This window comes from Colobus angolensis, unplaced genomic scaffold, assembly GCF_000951035.1.
Source record: "Colobus angolensis palliatus isolate OR3802 unplaced genomic scaffold, Cang.pa_1.0 Scaffold35, whole genome shotgun sequence".
NCBI classification, from domain to species: Eukaryota; Metazoa; Chordata; class Mammalia; order Primates; family Cercopithecidae; genus Colobus; species Colobus angolensis.
Genome location: NW_012116821.1, coordinates 11,720,387 through 11,743,480, shown reverse-complemented (window position 1 = coordinate 11,743,480; position 23,094 = coordinate 11,720,387). Strand labels below are relative to the sequence as shown.

The following is a 23,094-nucleotide window of genomic DNA, read 5'->3' as shown; positions in this document are numbered from 1 at the left end:
AGGGCAATCAGGCAAGAGAAAGAAATAAAGGGTATTCAATTAGGAAAAGAGGAAGTCAAACTGTCCCTGTTTGCAGATGACATGATTGTATATTTAGAAAAACCCCATGGTCTAAGCCCAAAATCTCCTTAAGCTGATAAGCAACTTCAGCAAAGTCTCAGGATACAAAATCAATGTGCAAAAATCAGAAGCATTCCTATACACCAATAACAGACAAACAGAGAGCCAAATCATGAGTGAACTCCCATTCACAATTGCTATTAAGAGAATAAAATACCTAGGAATACAACTTACAAGGGATATGAAGAACTTCTTCAAGGAGAACTACAAACCGCTGCTTTAAGGAAGTAAGAGAGGACACAAACAAATAGAAAAACATTCCATGCTCATGGATAGGAAGAAGCAATATTGTAAAAATGGCCTTATTGCCCAAAGTAATTTATAGATTCAATCAAGCTATCTCCATCAAGCTACCATTCACTTTCTTCACGGAATTGGAAAAAACTACTTTAAACTTCATATGGAACCAAAAAAGAGCCCGCATAGCCAAAACAATCCTGGGCAAGAAGAACAAAGCTGGAGGCATCACGCTACGAGACTTCTAATTATACTACAAGGCTACAGTAACCAAAACAGAAAGGTACTGGTACCAAAACACATATATAGACCAATGGAACAGAACAGACGCCTCAGAAGTAACACCACACATCTAATACCATCTGATCTTTGACAAACCTGACACACACAAGCAATGGGAAAAGATTCCCTTTTTAATAAATGGTTTGGGGAAAACTGGCTAGCCATATGCAGACAACTGAAACTGGACCCGTTACTTACACCTTATACAAAAATCAACTCAAGATAGATCAAAGACTTAAACGTAAGACCTAGGACCATAAAATCCTACAAGAAAACCTAGGCAATACCATTCAGGACATAGGCATGGGCAAAGACTTCATGTCTAAAACACCAAAAGCAATGGCAACAAAAGCCAAAATTGACAAATGGGATCTAATTAAAGAACTTCTACACAGCAAAAGAAACTACCATCAGAGTGAACAGGCAACCTACAGAATGGGAGAAAATTTTTGCAATCTATCCATCTGACAAAGGGTTAACATTCAGACTCTACAAAGAACTTAAACAAATTTACAAGAAAAAAACAACCCCGTCAAAAAATGGGCAAAGGATATGAACAGACACTTCTCAAAAGAAGACATTTATGCAGCCAACAGACATGAAAAAATGCTCATCATCACTGGTCATCAGAGAAATGCAAATCAAAACCACAATGAGATACCATCTCACACCAGTCAGAATGGCAAACATTAAAAAGTCAGGAAACAACAGATGCTGGAGACATTGTGGAGAAACAGGAACACTTTCACACTTTGGTGGGAGTATAAATTAGTTCAATCATTGTGGAAGACAGTGTGGCGATTCCTCAAGGATCTAGAACTAGAAATACCATTTGACCCAGCAATCCCATTACTGGGCATACACTCAAAGGATTATAAATCATGCCACTATAAAGACATATACACACTTACGTTTGCTGCGACACTGTTCACAATAGCAAATACTTGGAACCAACCCAAATGTCCATCAATGATAGACTGGATTAAGAAAATGTGGCACATATACATCATGGAATACTATGCAGCCATAAAAAATGAGTTCATGTCCTTTGCAGGGACACGGATGAAGCTGGAAACTATCATTCTCAGCGAACTATCACAAGGACAGAAAATCAAACACCGCATGTTCTCACTCATAAGTGGGAGTTGAACAATGCGAACACATGGACACAGGGAGGGGAACATCACACACCAAGGCCTGCTGGGGGTGAGGGGTTAGGGGAGGGATAACATTACAAGAAATACCTAAAGTAGGTGAGGGTCTGATGGGTGCAGCAAACCACCATGGCACGTGTATACCTATGTAACAAACTTGCACATTCTGCACCTGTAACCCAGAACTTAAATATAATTTTTAAAAAAAGGCCAGGCGTAGTGGCACACGCCTGTAATCCCAGCATTTGGGGAGGCCAAGGTGGGCGGATCAAGAGGTCAGGAGATCAAGACCATCTGGCTAACACAGTGAAACCCCATCTCTACTAAAAATACAAAAAATTAGCTAGGTGTGGTGGCGGGCACCTGTAGTCCCAGCTACTCAGGAGCCTGAGGCAGGAGAATGGCATGAACCTGGGAGGCGGAGCTTGCAGTGAACCGAGGTCATGCCAATGACAGATTCCAGCCTGGGCGACAGAGTAAGACTCCGTCAAGAAAAAAAAAAAAAAGAATCAGTCAAATAAGAAATAAACAAATTTCCCAGCAAATAAAAAAGAAAATACTGATCAGGTTACCATTTTATAGGTTTGGTGATTTTTGAAGTGAATTTCTAGAATATACTATCTAAAATTCAAGGAAAATGTGTTTTCATTGTTGACCAGAAGATACCAAAAAGTCATTCAAATCCACCTAATAACACACACGTATACTCAACATGAAAAACCATAGACTTACACTATCTGTTTTAAAAGTTTTCAGAGTAGTAAAAAAACAAATCTCATAGTACAGATTGAGTATCCCTTATCCAAAATGCTTGCGACCATAAGCATTTCAGATTTCAAAGTGTTTTGGATTTTGGAATATCTGTATATACAAAATGAGTTATCTTGGGAACGACACCCAAGTCTAAATTACATGAATTTGTTTCATTGAACCATCAGAAAGTAAAGGCATCACTATCTCAGCCACCCATGTAGACACAATCTGTGGTTGTTTGACATCACCATAATTCCTGACCGAATTTACCTGCTACCAATAAGCAATCATTTTCTTATACTTGCTCACACCTAACTACTTAATGGCTTAAAAAAAAAAAAAAGGTATACCATTAATACAGTGAAAAACATCACATGTTCAGGGTAGCTAAAGCAGCACAGAGGCATCACCAGAATATCTGTGCCAGCTGTTAAACAGAAGCAACAAAAAACAGCAGGCTTTCCGTCTCCACTTGGAATGCTTTGTTTTGATTAGAAGGTACTGTAGGTCAGGCTCAGTGGCTCATGCCTGTAATGCCAGTACTTTGGGAGGCTGAGGTGGGAGGATCACTTGAGGTCACGATATCGAGACCAGCCTGGCCTAGATGGTGAAAACTCATTCCTACTAAAAACACAAAAATTAGCCAGGTGTGGTGGTGGCACCTGTAATCCTAGCTACTTGAGAGGCTGAGGCAGAACTGCTTGAACCCAGGAGGCAAAGGTTGCAGTGAGTAGAGATCACACCACTGCACTCCAGCTTGGGTGACACAGCAAGACTTTATCTTGGGGAAAAAAAAAAAGTACTGTACACCTTTTTTTTTTTTTTTTTTTGTGAGACAGAGTCTCACTGTGTTGCCCAGGCTGGAGTGCAGTGGCACTGTGATCTCGGTTCACTGCAACCTTTGCCTCCAGGGTTCAAGCAATTCTCCTGCCTCAGCCTCCCGAGTAGCGGGGATTACAAGCATGCACTACCATGCCCAGCTAATTTTTGTATTTTTAGTAGAGATGGAGATTCACCATGTTGGTCAGACTGGTCTCAAACTCGACCTCAGGTGATCCACTCACCTCGGCCTCCCAAAGTGCTGGGATTACAGGTGTGAGCCACAGTGCCCGGTCTGTACACCATTTTATGTTTTAAGGTGAGAAGAAGCAATTGAGAGAACAGCAAGTGGGTCTTCTACGAATGAGGAGTCATTCTGCTGTATGGATTTTTAAATGTTTCCTCTAGGGTTATCTGCCTCATTAACAATGGTGTTTGCCTTAGAAACCTCTCTTTGATTTTATAAACTAACATGATTTCTTGTTGTTGTGAATGCCATATTTTCACCAAGTCAACTATAGGCACTTCTTCAGTTTTAACGTTATCTTCATCATCACTATTATCACCACCACCTTCATTAGGAACAATTTTGGTTACTTCATCATCAATGAATGAGCAATTGGAGCCTCATAACCAGTGTTACAAACTTTTTCAATATCCACTTCTTTCTGCTCACTAACAAAATCTGAAGGTGTATTTTTTTGGATATGTAGGGCAGTCAGACATCATTTCTTTCACTTGACATATAGAATCCTTCAAAGTCACACCTTTGCTCATCAACATCACTGAACACAGTTGCAGGCCAGAGATTGTGCCAGGCATGCACAATTGTGTCTTTACTCACTGTGTTCCAAGCACTGGCAACAGCATATACAACATCCTTCATATTAAACTCCCTTTGAAAACCTTGCACAATTACAATTCTGTTCACTGATGCTAGCAGTCTATGCAACAAAGTGTTATATTTATTTTTCATTGATCTAATGTGACCGATTCAGTCACACGGCTGAATTAATGAAGTCACATCTGAGGGAAAGTACATGGCAAAAACATTATTTTTGATGAGAATTTTGGCTGGATGATGAGCAGAGCAGTTGTTTGGGAATAACAAAGTCTTGCAGTCACCATGCAGTCCAGCTTCCCTGCAGTAAACACAAGCCACTGGTATACAATATTTTCCCTGGTGATCCATGCCTTTTTGCTAGCATAATAATGGACTGGTAAGAAATTCATTCCTTGAAGAGATTAAGAACACAAGCTTTTGCCTATCACAGCAAATTTACACTTAAACACTTGCCAGTTGCACTAGCACATCCCTGCACATTTATTCTGTCCTTGGTAGCCTTAATTACCGTAGGGGCTGTCTCATTAGCTGTAGTCTGTGTCCTTCTGAGTCAACAACAACAAAACAGTGATTTTTTAACAGCAATATAGACTTGTTCTGGCATCAGATTTTCATCAGCAATGACCATGGCAAATTCTTCAATGAATTTCACCCCTGTTTTGTGATCAGCAGAAGCCCTATTGCCACAAATCTTTAAAAAATGAATATCATGTCTTTTCTTAAATTTCTGCAACCAGCCTGTTGAAAAGTCACAGTTCCCTTCAATTTTCACTTCATTATGATAGATCTTTGCTTGTTTTATGATCGGCATACCATTAAGTGGCATGTGTTCACTGTTATGCTGACAAATCCACTCTTTAAATACACAATTGAGATCTTCAGTTTTAGCTTTATGCAGTGTTATTCTATTTTTCATTAACTTCTTTTCATCAAGTTTGGCACAGAACTTCAACAGTTTATTCTTTTGTTTCTTCAAGTCATATAGTGTGGTCATTCCAACACCATACTCTTCTGTAGGACATTTCACATTTATATCGCTGTCCAGTTTCTCCAACAGCTTGACTTTCTGTGCTATGGATAAAGACAAAAGCTCCCTCTTTTTCCTGTCACTGTTACCCACAGGGGTATCTGCAGGCCTTTTTGATATTCCCAACAATATCTCTGCACCACAAAACAGAAAATAAGCAAAATAAAATAAAATACGTGAGTAATGCACAAATGCACACAGGACTTGGCCCCACGTAGGACACTGTGGGGAACCAGCGCTTGGCATATCCGTCCTGCACGTGTGTCATTTTATTACCCTTGTGGGCATGCTTGCATGAGGGAATCTTGGTGTGTTGAAGGAAAAATATATATGCAGCAGAAGGGGGCTGGGAGGGTCTTTTTCCCTTTGGGGATGCTGAAACAACTGTATGTTGCATGCTTGTGTTCTGAGTGCCCCCAGTCATATGAGATCAAGTATGGGATTTACCACTTACGGCTTCATGTCAGTACTCAAGAAGTTTCAGACTCTGGGGTACTCTGAATTATGGATGCTCAACCTGTATACTTTTCTAAAGATGCATATAAAGAATCCACTTTAAGTCAATAATCTATGGATAAAAGTCTGTATTTTGTGCTTGTATGTGCATTAAATGTGTATGTTAAATAAATCATGCAAAGCTAGCATTAAAAATTTAATCATATAAGACTAGCAAGAAAACCATATTAAAATGAAATAGACAAAACATACTAAATTTGTATTTGCTCCTTTGCTCATATTCACTGCCTTAGTAAATGAGAAGCCTAGCAGTTACACTGTCTTACAGACATCCATTTAAAATAAGAAAACATCAGTTACAAGTTTTGTGCCCTTGGGCAGTTATTTAATTTCTAAAGAAATGCAGTGTTGTAGTTACAAGCAGGCTTGAATGCTTGCCTCAGCAGCACATATGCTAATACTGGAACTATACAGAGAAGACTAGGATGGCCCCTGCACAAGCAGGCTTGAAATTTACAGACTGCATGGAGAAAGCTACTTAGCTCCTATACGATTCTGTTTCCTCACCTGTAGAAAGGAGTATCTCCACCTCACAGAGTTAAGTATAATACCCATAAGGCACATCAAACAGTGCCTAGCGCATTATAAAAACCTAATAAATGTCAAATGTTTTAATATTAAGGCTGTTTCCACACTAAATAAAGAGAAATCGCTATCTCAAGAAATAGCTATCTCTCATTTCCTGTTACAGGAAATGAGAAACACAAAGAACATGGTTCATATATATGAAACACACAAAGTACTCAATAAGTAGTAATTATTATCACTAAAAAACAGAACGAATGATAATGAGGTTGATGAAGAGTAGGATGACAACACTATCAGACATTAGGTGGCCTAATCCACAACAGTGACAGTTATCCTTGAGTCCTTCCTCTTTCTCATCTTCCCTATTACCAAGTTCTATAAATTCTATTATCCTCAAAAGCTTAAAAGCTATTCCATTTTCTCCATCTTCACTGCCACTTGCCTTACATAATTCCTCATGCATGCTTCCCCAAACCAAAATGCCACAACCTCATCTCAGTTGTCCTGACTCCAGTACCACCCCATTTCAACCCATTCTTCACACTCTAAGCTGAGTTTGGTTGTTCCTTTCTTTTTTTTTTAACTGAAATTTGATCATGTCACTTCCCTCTTTAACATCTGCAATCATCTCCACAGACTTCAGAATAATTTTCAAAGTACTACTTGTGGATGCAAAGTCTTTCAGAATTTGGCCACTTTCTCCCTTCCCCACATCATCTTTTTCTACTTGCTTACTTTGCAATCTAAGCTAAGCTCCACAACTCTGATCTACTTGTGGTTTCCCAAACACAGCATGCTCTGTCACCTCTGTGCCTTCCTGTAAGCCCAGAACATTTCCTTTTTCCCATCCTTACTCCTACTTGACCACTTAATGTTTCACCTCTATAATTCAACTTCCGTACCACTTCATCCATTCCCTGATATCCTGCCCCATCTTACTCCTATCTTCTTTTTTTTCCTCCCAGCCTGGATGAACTTTATGACTAATATTATAAAAGTGATGTTAACATTTAAACCCCTATAGCTTTAATTTTAAACACTAGAATTGAAAATATGAGCAAAAGAGGCCATATTCTAACTAAGAGATTATATTTCAAATGTGGAACTAATACATATATCATCTGCCTATATTACTTGTATTTATTTAACATATTGTTTTTTAAATTAAAGGTATTTTCATCTATTTAGTTTCACTTTATAATCACCAAAGTCTTTTAATAAAACTTGGGAATAAGTGCCTCCCCCACGTGGAGATCAGTTTACACAGGCCCTCTAACAAGTTTAGCAAGTCATTTAAGGTTCAATAGTTCAAAATTACAAAAGTTGAACTCTAAACATGACGAAAAAACTTTCTACCTATAAAGTAAAAAGCTGACTCTAAAGTAACAGAAAAGTTCGTAACAGAATGTATAAGCAAAAAAAAATAAATAAATAAATAAAAAATCATTAGTATTTCTAAGAAACAGGGTTTGAAAATTTTTAAGTAACATTTTGTAAATTGAGCATCTTAACAATTTTAAGCAAGGTAAAATGTGATGTGTTTCTAAAGATTTTTAAGAGTTCTACATGAATCAGGTTGCTTATTAAATAAGCACTATATGTTGAAACCTCAATAATTTGATACACAATTACTATACTGGTAACATTAGAAAAAAGAGGCTCAATTTATTGCAAGAAATGTTTACATCAAAAACAAGAAAGCTGAGAATGTATAACATTAATAATCAAGACTCTGCTATTAACACTCCTAATTATTTAAAAAAGTTAGCCTCTAATTAACAAGCAATTAAACAAAATGTAAATATATAAAGTATTAAACTGAGAAACTAAAGTTTCAAGCTCTTTAATATTAAAATAGTATTTCCGCCTCTGGTGAGATGCACAATGAAGGGTATAGCCTCAATGTGAGCATATTCTTATTCTTATTTAGTCAATATTTTCCTTCTTTCTAGATTTCATTAAAATACACAAATATAAAAAATTAACAGTATTTTAAAAATCTAAACAAAAATCATGTCATAGTAAGAGGGGGTGCTGCTAGGAGATGCAAGCATAAATACAGATATACCTCATACAAACATTTTTTTCTTTTTTAAGAGACAGGATGTTGCTCTGTCACTCAGGCTGGAGGGCAGTGGTGTCATCTTGGCTCATTGTAGCCTCGAGCTCCAGGGCTCAAGTGATCCTCCCACCTCAGCCTCCAGAATAGCTAGGACTGTAGTCACATAAAACTAGGCCTGGCTAATTTCTTTTATTTTTTGTAGAGACAAGGTCTCACTATGTTGCCCAGGCTTGTTTGGAACTCCTGGCCTTAAGCAATCCCCCTGCCTCCCAAAGCACTGGAATATAATTATTACTGGATCTTTCCACTTTGTCATATAAAATATAACTGAAAGGATTGACAAATCTCACCCAGATACAGTATTCACAGAGAAGAATCATGTTTATAGTTCTCTTATCAAGGCAATCATTTGCTTAATAAAGATTCTGTGACTTCATTACCCTTAACGGAGGGTAGGTCTCCAGTGTAAAACAAAAAAATAAACATGCTACAAGGCGAATAATCTAAAAAAAGATTCTAAAAATATTTTCATTCACTGGCAAATCATATAGGTTTAAAAATTAATTTAAGTGTTTCACTATTGTAATCTTCTACAGCTTAACATGACTTACATAAAAAATCAAGTAAGTTCTTCCTCAACACAACTAATTTTGCATACAGTATGAAGAACATTAGACTTTAAATTAGGAGGTTTGGGTTTTGGCCCCAGTTTTGCCACTAATTCTTTAGGCTTAGTGTCATTTCGTATAAAATGAGAGGGTAGAATTTAAAATTTCTAAGTATGAATGTGAAAGAACTCAGCTCCTGACTTTATTTCCAAGAATTCAATCTCATTTTTTTGTATACTATAGTATCTTAAGTTTCAAAAGGTAAAATTATGTAGCTTGCTAATAAGTTTCTAATTCCCTTTATATATCTGAAACCAAGAACCTATTTTTATAGAAAACTACCCAATACAACTAATTTTTGTGCTGTGTTTTTCATTTTACAAAATGCTAATAACAATTCTGTAGTATTATTATCCCAATTCTACAGAAAACTGAGTTTGAAGAATTGTTAAACATAACCCTTTTTAAAATAATCCACATTTTACTAAATCTATAGTTTTAAAAATGGCTCAGTGAACATTGTTTCTTATAGCTAATTGATTCTGAAGATGTCTTGGAATTATAATTCAGCTAAAAAAAGGGGATGGGGGGAGTTCAGCATTGTTCAACCAGAAGTTGCTACTTGTAAGCAACAGAACTAGAATTTGTATGATACTTTCTAACTCCAAATACCCCATATAACATATTAAAACATCAAACCGTATTAAATCTTAAAGTCATATTATGACTTTGAACAGTGAAATTTAAAACACATGCAAAGATTTTTAAATAAAATATATAGAGGAGATGTAATAATAAATAAAAATAAGGCCAGGGATGGTGGCTCATACCTGTAATCCCAGCACTTTGGGAGGCTGAGACGGACAGATTACCTGGGGTCAGGAGTTTGAGACCAGCCTGGCCAACATGGTGAAACCCCGTCTCTACTAAAAACACAAAAATTATCTGGGCATGGTGGTGCACCCCCGTAATCCCAGCTACTGAGGAGGCCAAGGCAGGAGAATCGCTTGAACCCAGGAGGCAGAGGTTGCAGTGAGCCAAGATCACACCACTGCACTCCAGTCTGGGCGACAGAGTGAGACTTCATCTCAATAAATAAATAATCAAGTTATAAAGTCAAAAAAATATCAAAAGGTCAAACAAACTTACTGGATCCCAAAAGTATGTGGAAAGCTTAAACACTGGCATTTCTTTTCTCTATTAGAATTATTTAATATCATACTTTAAAAACATGAAAGAGCAACTTTTGCAAATATCTTCATTTAAGCTTACATTTCTAATCAAATTTCTCAAAATGCATATGCCCAATTTATACTATCAGCTGAAGTGCTCTAGACTTTTTTAGGAACCACCTCAGCACAGCTAGCACAATTATCAAAATAATCCTTTCTAATTCAAAATCTAACATTTGATGGTTTTATTAACTTAAAATGTTTTATTTGTTATGATACTGCAGTTTTTCTACAAGTGCCAGAATAATTTAGAGTAACTAGCAAACTATCAGAGCCAAGTTACAAACAATGGTTAAGGTAAAAACGGAAATACTCACTTTGTTATTTTGTGTCACAAGAATACTCCCACCCCCAGGTTTCAAAGGCACCTCTTCCATTGCTCCAAACACATCAGTCTCAACAGAAAAAGTTAGTTCTAGACCCAGATCACTTATATCATTATCTAAAATCCATTGCAAATTTTTGGCATATTCTGGATCAATGGATGCCACATCTTGGTAATTTACAGGAATACCTAAAAAATGCAAACATACAACAGTTATAGTCTGTTTCTGCCTTCCCTTATCTATTTAATGGTAAAATACTGCCCTCTACAGATATTCTGCAAAACTGCAAAATATAATATAATCCTATTCACAGCATATTTTAAATGGATTCCTGAATTTGAAAGTCTGTTAAATTAAGCCTGTGTTTCTTTCACATTGTTACAATGTAATCTTTCTTTGAAATAGCTATTCAGGAAGTTATTATAAACTTCAAAAGTGCCAATTATCTTAAGTATATTCATATTGAAATGTATTCTTAGCATAAACATACACACACTAAAATTGAAAAAAAAACTAACTTAGCTGAAAGTGTTTCGAAAAAAAAAATGTAGGTCATTTTTTTCTCCTTCAAACCTCAAACACCTTACATATATAGATGGTCTCCAATCAAAATAAAAATTATCTCATCCAAAATGCTACTGCTTATCTATTTTCCTCAAACTGAAAGGAAAACAATATAAATAAATGTCTACAGAAACAATAATACAGCCATACCAAGAATGTGCTTGTAGAAGGATCGTGTGAAGTAAATATTGACCAGCTGCCTATGGTTCAATGCTAATCCCAAGATCTGCCCAGCAAACCGAAAATAGTTCAAGTGATCAGGATTTACGTAAGAGTTGCTATTAGGCTGAAAAGTTGTTCCTATTGAAATAAATACAAAATAATATATTATTAAGAATCTATATGCAGAAGAAAGATCACTTCAATGCACATAAACTAATTCACATACAACTTCAGCTAAGGTGACACTGTGTACAAACTAAGGTGACATTGTGTACAAACTTCCAGAGAAATGTTCTTTGTGGAATATATAACAGGTGGTAAGTAGAATTTTAAGTATAGATAACCATTAATTCACACATATCTATCACAGTAATCTACAGCAGACAGAAAAATTTTAGAGTACTTTTGACTGAAATTAGTTGATCACCAGAGACATTCCGGAAATAATACAGCAGAGGATCGCGCGCGCGCACACACACACACATACACACACACACACACACACAAGCACATATACACAGTTTCCTAGGCAGTATGGCAATAGGCTGTTCACTAGGACAGACATTATCCCATTCATCTGTATGTGCCAGTGCAGTAAGTATTTTTTGCTTCTTCAGGAGTAGAACACTATGAGAATAACTAAGAATTGTAAATGTACAACTGTTCTTAAGTGACAGGCCTAGTCAACGAACTTGATGCCTGTTAATAATGATTAGAAAATCACCTCAGTCCACAAGTAACCAAGTCTTTCTAACAGTTACCTCTGAGGTGAAAGTAAACATGGCAAGGGCAATAGTTACCAATTAGTATGAAAATCCAATGCAATGGAATATGAATCCACTTTTATAAAATATCTAGAATAGGCAAATTTATAGATAGGTAAAATAGATTAGCAGTTACCTCAGGCTGAGGAAAGGGAATATGGGAGATACTGCTTGATGGGTACAGAATTTCTACCTGGGGTGATGAAAAAGCTCTGAAAATAGTGTCCAATGGTTGCACAACACTGAATGTACTTAGATGCCACTGAATTGCACACTTTCAAATATTATAAATGGTAAATTTTATGTGTATTTCACCACCATAAAAAAAAAAAGTCTCAAAAAAAAATACTACTAGTTAAAAGTTAAAACCTAATGCCAAAACCTCAACTTTAAATAACTTTCTTTTCCTATTTTTCCTATTTTTCTGTGATGGCCACTAATTCATATTACAAATTCACTCATTCATTCAACAAAGACATCATGAGCTCATGCTATATACTACTATCGTAAATGCCTGGGCTAAAAGAAGTAACTGATAAACCTAATGAAATAGCATCAAAGAAAAATAAAAGATAGAAATGTATTGGAAAGTGAAATGTTTAGTCATTTTGACAATAATTTACTCTGTGTTTCATTGATCTTTGATTTCTCAGTGCTGACACCAGGTTAAACTGCTAACTAGTTTATTTAGATATTAAGGTACAAATTTGGAAGCCTATGGTATTAATAAGTCATGTGAGTCTCATCATTCACTGTTAAGGACCTTTGGAGAATAATTCCCTGTCATGAAGGAAGACCTGATATTAAAAGCCAAAGCAAAGCTTTGTGAGATAAAGGCAGACTTCAAAGATAAATATAATCATAATACCAAAAATATAATATTCTGAGAATAATCACAAATATTTTTTACCTGTTAAAATAATGAATGATTAGGGCTACAAAGATTTCTGATGATTCTATTTTCCTCCCCTAGCTCTGTGTTTAATTCCCTCTCTAATTACTTTCTGAGAAATCTAAATACTTAAAAAGGATAAGGAGACTTTTTTTTTTAAAAAAAGGAAACATTCTACTAAAAAAATACAAAAAACTAGCCGGGCAAAGTGGTGGGCGCCTGTAGTCCCAGCTACTCTGGAGGCTGAGGCAGGAGAATGGCGTAAATCCGGGAGGCGGAGCTTGCAGTGAGCTGAGATCCGGCCACTGCACTCCAGCCTGGGCGACAGAGCGAGACTCTGTCTCAAAAAAAAAAAAAAAGGAAACATATAGGGAGAAAATCTTCAGAAAAGGAGTAACAGTTTTTAACTTGAAAATTTTAAATAGAATTAAAAGTTTATGATAAATTTTAAGTTCAAAAAATATATATATAGCTGTTACTCCCCCCAACTATTTTCATGGTCTCAGAAAAATCCTAGTATACAATATCATTTTCATGTAATGATAATAACAGCATATAATATTTACTCTTTCTATATGCCAGGCACCAACTAAGCACTTTCATATATTAGCTAACTGAATTCTTACCACATTACAAAACATATGTTATCATCTTTTTTTTTTTTTTGAGATGGAGTCTCATACGTCACCAGGCTGGAATGCAGTGGCGCAACCTTGGCTCACTACAACCTCCGCCTCCTGAGTTCAAGTGATTCTCCTGCCTCACCCTACCAAGTAGCTGGGACTACAAGCACATGCCACTATGCACAGTTAATTTTTGTATTTTTAGTTAGAGACAGGGTTTTACCATGTTGACCAGGATGGTCTCGATCTCTTGACCTTGTCATCTGCCCACCTCGGCCTCTCAAAGTGCTCAGATTACAGGCATGAGCCACCGTGCCCAGCCAGGTATCACCATTTTAAAATGAGGACACAAAAGTGTAGAAAATTAAGTTTACTGGCCCCAAGATCATATCAAAAGAACAGCAGTCAAGATTCTCACCGTGTATAAACCCAAAGGACAAATTCATAACAACTATACTATTTCACTACTGTAAGCATCGTAATTTCATTAGAAAACAAGTTTTTAAAAAAATTATTATAGATATCGGGTCTACCCAAACATTCACCACATTTAGAAATTCTTGATTCCTATATGTAATTCTCTTTGTCAACTAAACCTAAGAGCGTGAAAATATTTCAGCTTGATTTTAATTTATTAATACTATGACCCCAAAGAGGAGACCGATATGGCTTACAAAAAAGATAAATCAACATGTTTGGCCAGACATAGTGGCTTACACCTGTAATCCCAGCACTTTCGGAGGCCGAGGCGGGTAGATAGCATGAGCTCAGGAGTTTGAGGCCAGTCTGGGCAGCATCGTGAAACCTCGTCTCCACAAAAAGAATAGAGAAATTACAAAATACAAAAACTAGCCAGGCACCATGGCTGGTCTCCCAGCTCAGGTGATCCTCCCACCTTAGCCATACCAGCTACTCAGGAGGCTGAGGTGGGACAGTTCCTTGAGCCCGGGAGGTCAAGGCTGCAGTGATCCAAGATCGCGCCACTGCCCTCCGGCCTGGGTGACAGAGTGAGATTCTGTCTCAAAAAAAAAAAAAACTTTATGGGTCTATGTACTTCAACATTTGCTCTGTTACAAATCTATAACATTAAGGAAGTACCTCAACTAATGATTTCACACCAAATCTGTTTTTCAGATATTAAGCTAAGTAGACTTAGAATAAAGGATATAAAGAGAAGAAGTAAGTCTAAAATATAATGCTAGATCTAGCTTCAAAGATTAGGCCTAAATAATTAAACTCAGGGGTTCACTGAACTTGTCATTCACAAAGACATCAAATTCACCTCAAAGAATCAAAGGTTACCAAGTTAAAGCTGGCAGTTCCATGTTCCTATGCAATTTCAAATACTCAAAGTGTATCCAAGAAGCCCATCACAGGGATGAATGCCTGCAGCAGCCTAGCTCTGTTGCAGCCCGCTCCCACACGCCTCCCTTAATATCATCCTTCTTATCAAATAGGGATTTGCTGCTAGTTTGGTTGGAAGCAATCAGAAGCTACAATTAATGAAGTATTCTCTCCTGATAAAAGAATGTAAACATTTGGGGAAAGAAGAGATTTTCAGAAAAAACGAGCGACTGTGCAAAGCATTTGAAAACTGAAATCCCACCTTCACTTGGAATACGTCTTTATTAAGTTAGAGAGCTCTCAAATATCTCACACGAATGAGATGATAACTATTTCCATCTAGTCTACAACAACAAATTACAACTCTATAGGTCACAAGTACCATTTCAACAAGGAGGGTTAATTATCTGTTTTAAATGATTAAATAAGAGCTTTATAGTAGCTAGGTCTTGATCTCTTAAAATGACTGAAAATAAAGTTAGTATATATAAATAGATTAAGAGTTGAAATTTTACATCATGATTTCTAGACTTTGGTTTTCCTAACCAATGTATTTTAAAACTTGGAAACTCTATAAATAGAGTTAGCAAATTTTTATTTTTCCAAATAGGGACTTGTATTTGTTTAAGGCCATCTACAAGCACCATTAATTTATGAAATGAAAAATTTAACTCAAAAAAAGTAGACTAGAGGATAATCCTTAAATTGAACAAATTCAGTTTTATTTTATAAGGGACTGATAAGAAACCTCCTTGGGGCCAACACTAATCCTTGAGACAAGCATCTGGGAACCAACTGTTAAGAGGAAAAAATGTTAGACTGAGTCAGGTTCCATTTATGATTCTACTACTTATTAACTGTGTGAATGCAGTTGAAAACTCTGAATTTCAGTTTTCTCATCTATAAAATAAGAATATCCCACCTGGCTCACAGGTCTGCTGTGGAAATCAAAAATAAAATGTACTGAAATAGTGTGAAAAATGTGACAAGTTGCAGAAAAAGTCTTCTAGACCGTACAACTTACCATCAGCTGACTGGGTAAACAATGCATAATCAGGATTGACTATCTCATTGGACAGAATATCAAACCATTCACGCACAACACCTTGACCCTGAATTCAAGAAATAAAATTAAGCATCAACAGAAATATGTTATATTGGGGAATTTTTTTCTAAATAACAAAATTTAAATATAAAGTTTCCTCCTTTATCAACTAAACATTAAACTTTATTCAAAAGGCATTTCAATCTTTCTTTACATACAGTGATTTCTACATCATCATCTTTTATACCCACCATGCCTTCTTCTCCATGGAACCGTACAGCAATCCCTTGCTTTAGCTTTGCACAATTTGCCTTTGACACAACTTCACAGCTACTCCTAAAAATAGAATCTAAATATGTAGCATTGGTTAATTTTACATATTAAAACTTACAATAACAAGCACTTTGTGGTTCACACATATATCAGCTTCTTTGTTAAGCATACCTCTGTGAACCAGTAGGATATCATTTTCATTCACTGGCCTGTGCACCATGTCTGAATCTGGCTGTCCTGAATGCAGATGTTCATAGAACCATTCACAGCGATCTTTAAAAGGCTAGCTCAAAAAATAAGAGTCAAATATGTTAGTAGTGTATCAGTTATCTAATTATCAGATTTACTAGTATGCTAAATGCCTTTTCTACAAATAATCATCCTTAGATCTTTATTTATAATAAGGAGTTACTGAATAATGTGTTTTAACATTTCAGTAACTATTCACAAAAAGGCAGAACTTAGCTGAAATAGCTTGGCTGCCAAGAAAAAGTATTTTTTTAAATTTCTACATTTATCAATTTGGTTATGCCTCAGAACTTAATATCAGATATGTAATTGAACATATTTATTCTCAATTTCTTTTAAATCCAAGCCTTATTACAAGGAATTTTCATACCCAGAAAAATTATGTTGCATGTTCCATTTAATTTTTCATGAAAATAATCTCTTACACCTAATTTTATTTATTTATTTATTTTGGTTTATTGCTGTTATTGTTGTTGTTTTGAGACAAAGTTTCACTCTGTTGCCCAGGCTGGAGTGCAGTGGCGTGATCTCTGCTCACTGCAACCTCTGCCTCCTGAGTTCAAGTGATTCTCCTACTTTAAGCCTCCCAAGTAGCTGGGATTACAGGCACTCACCACCATGCCTGGCTAATTTTTGTATTTTTAGTAGAGATGGGGTTTCACCATATTGGCCGGGCTGGTTTCGAACTCCTGACCTCAGGTGATCCACCCATCTCAGCCTCCCAAAGTGCTGGGATTACGGGCATGAGCCACCACGCCCAGCCTCTTACTCCTAACTTTATTCTTATTTCTATCCTTTAGAATATATACAGAAACTGGAATGGAATTTGTTATCCCTTCCCATTCTCCACAATAAAAATTGAAGAATAAAATCTCTTGAAATAGCAAAGAAAATCTCTCCTTTTTGTTCATCTGCCAGGTAAGCAAACTGTAAGTGATCTATAATTTTTGATTAATCAGAAAGTATTGAGTACCTAGTATGTACCAACACTGCATGTAACGTAAGAGCAGTAAAAACTCCATGAACTTGCTAAAAACTGTTTAATACAGTTAAAGAGATGAGACTAACATAGAGTAACACAATATAATATATATATATATATATATAAAATATCAAGTTCTAAACAATGAAGCATGAGCTATAGAAGCCCTGGTTGTGGTAGCAAAGAGGAACAATGAAGTCAATCTGAGAGATACTACTCCTTTGAATAAGCATTAAAAGTAAGAGAAGTGGTTGGGTATGCCGGCTCACGCCTGTAATCCCAGCACTTTGGGAGGCCGAGGCAGGAGGATCGCTTGAGCCCAGGAGTTTGAGACCAGCCTGGGCAACAGTGAGACCCTGTCTCTACCAAAAAAAAAAAAAAATATTTTAATTAGCCAAGCGTGGTGGTATGCGCCTGCAGTCCTGGCTACTCAGAAGACTGAGGTGGGAGGATCCTTGAACCCAGGAGTTCAAAGCTGCAGTGAGCTATAATTGTAGTGTGCTCACCTTGTCACTCCAGACTGAGTGACAAAGTGAGACCTTATCTCTACAGATCTCTGCAAGATAGAACTTATTAACAGAAATAACTTAAAGTGGAAAAGCCCTTTCCCCATAACCTACCCCCACATTCCTAGAAGGTACTGGTGGAAATATAATGAGTAAGATTTTACGTATAATGAGTTTAAAGATATAGTAGGGTGTAACTATTAGGGATTTAGAAAGAGATACTGGACAGTGATGCAGCTGAGACACTGAAAATAAAGCCATGAACCAAGGTAAAGTTGGAGGCAGTATAAGGTCAAGAGATGAAAGACACAGAGAACAAACAACAAGAATAAAGAAGTTTATGATCACAAGTCATGACTGAGAATTTGCTTAGCAAATGATACAGACAGCGGGAAAAGTAAAAGGAGAACCAAGGTGATGCAATACCATCACAAAAGCTAAGAGCTTCAAGAGATAAATATGATGAATACCATCCAACACCACAAAAAAGTTACCTTCCAGGTGGCTTTTAGGACACCAATAAATTTCTTCATCTGAGCTAAATTAAATAGTTTTTTTAAAAGATTCAAATATCACTTGTTATTAATTCTTAATAAAAACATAGTATGATTGATGAGAGATGAACTTCTGCCTTTTAACATTTGCTTTCGGTAAGAAAAGAATAAATGCTACCTTTTTAAAGTTAAATGTGTAATTCTGTCCATACTTCTAACAGTCTTCCACATTTTTAATAAAGCACTGGTGTTATATGTTATATGCATTACTATGCATATAAATTAAATATTTCATTTTCAGTTAACAAGTTGAAATATAAAGTACTTGAAATTATATTGCTAACTATTTCTAAAAGTTTGGTTTAAGAGGAAACAAAAAACATTACACAGAAGCAATTATTTAAGTATGGGCTTTGAAGTCAGATAAACATGGTTTGAGAATCCCTCACTCTGTCATTTACTAGACTTATCTTAAGGAAATTATTAATCCTCACAGAACTTTAGTTTTCTCATCTGTAAAACAGAGAAAAGAATACACCTACTTCAAGAGCTGTTAGGATTAAATTAAATAATTCAAATAAAGAACATAATTATGGTAATTATAATAATCATAATTATAATAATAAATTAGCAAACATTTATTAAGCACCTATAAGTCAGGTATTTTTTGAAGCACTTTACAATGCATTACCACATACAACCCTCACAACACTATGAGAAAAAGGGACTTTTGTCCCCATTTTACCAAAGATAAAAATAGACTAAAAGCATTTATACTAATGCTCTAATACTGAATACCTGGAATGCTCAATAAATAGATATTGTTCTTATTGTCATTCACAGCAATGTTAAAATTATTGTCAATAACTATTTAAAAGAAAACTTACTGCCCACTATAAGATATTAAACTATATCCTTTATCTACGAAATGTGAACCGAGAAATAAAAACAAATGGACCCTTTTCAAGTAATTCAAGTGTAACATTAAAAGGTACAAACTGCTACCTTCAAAAACTAACACAACATTTATAAGATCAAAACACACAGACATATACAAACACCTACACAGCCAAAAGGCACATTTTTGTATGTAAACTTTCTAGAATACCTGCATTTCCATAAATAATTCATAAAACAGGACTGATTATAGAGGCTCCTCTTAATAGTATTTGTACAGCAAGACAAAATGTTTCTCCCTTTAAGTACTGGCCACCTGAAAACCACTAACAGAAGAAGTCTATCCCTTAGCAGAGGTAGTTGCTCTTTTTAACTTTCTAGAGGAGGACAATCTCCAAGTTACAGAAAACTTCTAAGTACAGTAGAGTACAAAGTACTTTTTTTTTCCTCTGGTGTGAGAGAAAGTTGCCAATATAATGTCCGGTCCCCTATAAACACTTAGGTGTTTATTTCCTACAAACAAGAAAGCTTCCTCTATAACTAGATAACAACCATCAAAATCAGAAATTAACTCTGATAACATTACTACGATCAGACCCCATTTCAAGTCTTGCCAATTCTCCAATAACGTCCTTTTATTGCAACATGATTCATGAACTGCCTTTAATTGTCCTGTCCTGTCTCCTTCACTCTGGTACATTTCTTCAATGTTCTCTTAATTTTCATAACCTTGGTAGTTTTAAAGACTGCAGGCCAGTTAATTCTGTAGAATGTCCCTCAACTGTATTTCGTCTGATGATTTCTCATGATTAGATTTAAGGTGTGTATCCTTGGCAGGAGTATCACAGAAGTGATGCCATGTTGTCCTCAGAGCATCCTATCAGCTGCCACACTGCTATGTCTGCTTTGATCACTGTCAAGCTTCTCTACTGTAAGGCACCCTTTTTCTCTTTGTAATTATTCTGTCAGGAGGTAATTTGAGACTGTGTAATCATCCTACCCTTCATCAAACTTTCCATTTATTCATTAATTTTTTCACTACAGACTCATAGGTTCCTATTTATGTTGCCATCATTCTTTATTTTGACGTTCAAATTCTTCCAAATTTGGTAGTGCGAGTCCATTCAAACTGTCTTCTGAGTCATGTTAACACAACCCCATCAGTCTTTGAACACTTCCTTATTTTCTTACATAATAAGATGTTGCAGGCTTATTTTATACTTTCCCTGATCTAGCCCTGGAATTAGCCATTTCTCCAAGGAGCCCTGGTTCATTGAGAATGGCACTGAGAGACCAAGAGCTAGGTGCCAGGTTTGCTACATGTATCTATGTAGATTTAAAACTAAATTCAAACTGGTAACTCCAATTCAGCACAAGGTTCCTTCTAGTTTCCTCCATTTTGTAACTCCTTTCTCCAACAATGAGAAGTTAGACTCTCATACTTGCTTATTTGATCAACCTGCAACCCCACTCCCTTGGTATGTTACCAATCTCCAATCGCTGGCATGGCCCCTCCACTGTATAGATGCCCTCCACCCCACTGGGGCTTCATCAGACAGCATTGATCAGCTGCAACCACCCCCACAGGGAAATCCTCCTTATGCCACTCTAACCCACATGACTCACACTGGGACCCTCTTCTACACGGACACCTTCTTAATCACATCCAAACTCCAAAACCCCACACTAGGCCACCACTACACATGTAGACACCCTCCTCACCCTGGTCAGGCAACAAACACCCCCCTCTCTGGGTCAACAGAGTGGATACCTAATACAGATGCTTTTTGACTAAACTGTCCAGGAAGGGAAGAAGGAATAGAAAGTAAAAAAGCAGAGACAGTATTAAGTTGGTGCAAAAGTAATTGTGGTTTTTGCCATTTTAATTAATTTGACAATTTTAATTTGGCAATTAAAAGTAATTGCCAAAAACCGCAATTACTTTTGTACCAATCTGTATTAAAAACAGAAGACTATCTCTCAAAAATAGTGAGATTTTACCTGTTATCTCACCTTCTTTCACCTGTTATCTCATTTGCCCCAGAACAGTATCATATAATGTAGGTCAAGAAACAACTTGGCCAGGGGTGGTGGTTCATGCCCATAATCCCAACACTTTGGGAGGCTAAGGCAGGTAGATCACCTGAGCTCAGGAGTTCAAGGCCAGCCTGGGCAGCATGGCAAAATCCTGTCTCTAGAAAAAAATACAAAAATTAGCCAGGTGTGTTGGTTTGCACCTGTAGTCCCAGCTACCTGAAAGATTGAGCTGGGAGGATCACTTCAGGCCGGCAGGCAGAGGTTGCAGTGAGCTGAGATCAACTACACTCCAGCCTGAGTGACAGGTGAAACCCTGTTGTCCAAAAAAAAAAAAGAAAAGAAAAGAAAAGAAAGAAACTGAACTTGAGAACCAGACAGACTTTTAAATTGTGGTTCTCCCATTTAGTAGCAGAATGACTTAAACAAGTTACTTAACCACTTCAGCTTAGAAAAAAAGAAAAAAAGAGCAGCCATCTTACACAATGGTTAAGAAAACAAAATAATTCATGGAAGCAAATACACAGCACCTGACCTAAAATTTGCATTCAGTAAATGTAAGTTATTATTACTGCCTTCTCTTTCACATTATCATTATTAAACAGATGTCAAAAGATCCCTCTATACACTTGTGTATAATGGTATAAAAATTAGTTCATAGTTAACTTCTGAAAGGACAAGTGTCCCTAAAGACATTAAAAACCACTTATCGTATTTATTATCTTACGACTACTAACCAAACCATTGCCTACAGTCTGTCCTACATATCCGGCAAATTATTTTCTAAAACTTTGCCAGAATTATGTCATTCTCCTAAAGCAAGGGTATCGGTGGCTCCTAACAGCCTAGCAAACCAAGAAAATTCTTTGATCTGGAAATCAAGGCTGATCATTGGATGACCCCAATCTACCTTTCCAGAACTCTATCTTGCTCCTATCTACACAAAATTTCTGCTGCAATACTGCAGTTTTACACTTTTCTGTCTACATGCTCCAGCCCACATGCTGGCTAGAAAGTTCTCCCTCCTTGTTTACTCCCATCAAAATGTTGCATATCTTTTCAAGCTTTCTCAACCTAACTTAAAATCTGCCTCCTCTGAAATTTCCCTTGACTACAGATGCCAGAGTCAGCTCTTCCTCCCTTAAACTCCTAAAGATCCGGTCACTGTTTTATACGTATGTTTATTATCTCCCCAGCCAGACAGAATTAGAATCCTCTTAGAGAAAGGAAGTAAGTTTTCTATCTCCAAAACAACTACCATTTATTGAGCATCACAGTCATTCCTGACAATTTATTCTTGGCTATAGTTTTATGAGGTTGCTGTCATTATCTCTGTTTTGTAGATGAAGAAACCAAGGGCTCAAGGATGTTAGGAAATGTGCCCAAAGTTCACATAGCTGGTAAGGAGCAAAACAAGTTTTCCTCCAGCTAGCTTCAGGTAACACGAGATATATGGAATGAACAGATACACATCTGGTAGGGGAAAGGTGGTCAGGTCAAATAAGTTTGGAGGATTAACAAAGCTAAATCACTATTTTTACTAAAGGGCTTCTTAAAGCCTTTTAACATGCTGCCAATGTGATTTATAAATTTCCAAAGGGCATATGTTATGTAATTTCCCAAGTGTATTTGGGGCTAAAATCCTTTTCAAAAGGACAATCAGCCTCACAGGACTAAAGAGTTTCATTGAGCTCCTTTCAGGAAATGTGGCAATGTGTTCTGTTGTTTTTGTACAGACCTCTGCAAATAATAGGCAC

General features: G+C 36.5%; 1 protein-coding gene across 1 annotated transcript in view; it reads right to left on the bottom strand.

The window, feature by feature from the left end:
- The window catches only part of HACE1 (HECT domain and ankyrin repeat containing E3 ubiquitin protein ligase 1), a 122,237-nt gene that overhangs the window by 26,395 nt on the left and 72,748 nt on the right, over positions 1 to 23,094 (bottom strand). Inside the window, exons 16-20 of the mRNA XM_011952877.1 lie at positions 16,347 to 16,458; positions 16,154 to 16,251; positions 15,882 to 15,969; positions 11,223 to 11,372; positions 10,500 to 10,696 (exon numbers count right to left, since the gene is read on the bottom strand). Of these exons, the coding sequence (XP_011808267.1) occupies positions 10,500 to 10,696; positions 11,223 to 11,372; positions 15,882 to 15,969; positions 16,154 to 16,251; positions 16,347 to 16,458 (645 nt within the window). The remainder of the gene's footprint in view (positions 1 to 10,499; positions 10,697 to 11,222; positions 11,373 to 15,881; positions 15,970 to 16,153; positions 16,252 to 16,346; positions 16,459 to 23,094) is intronic.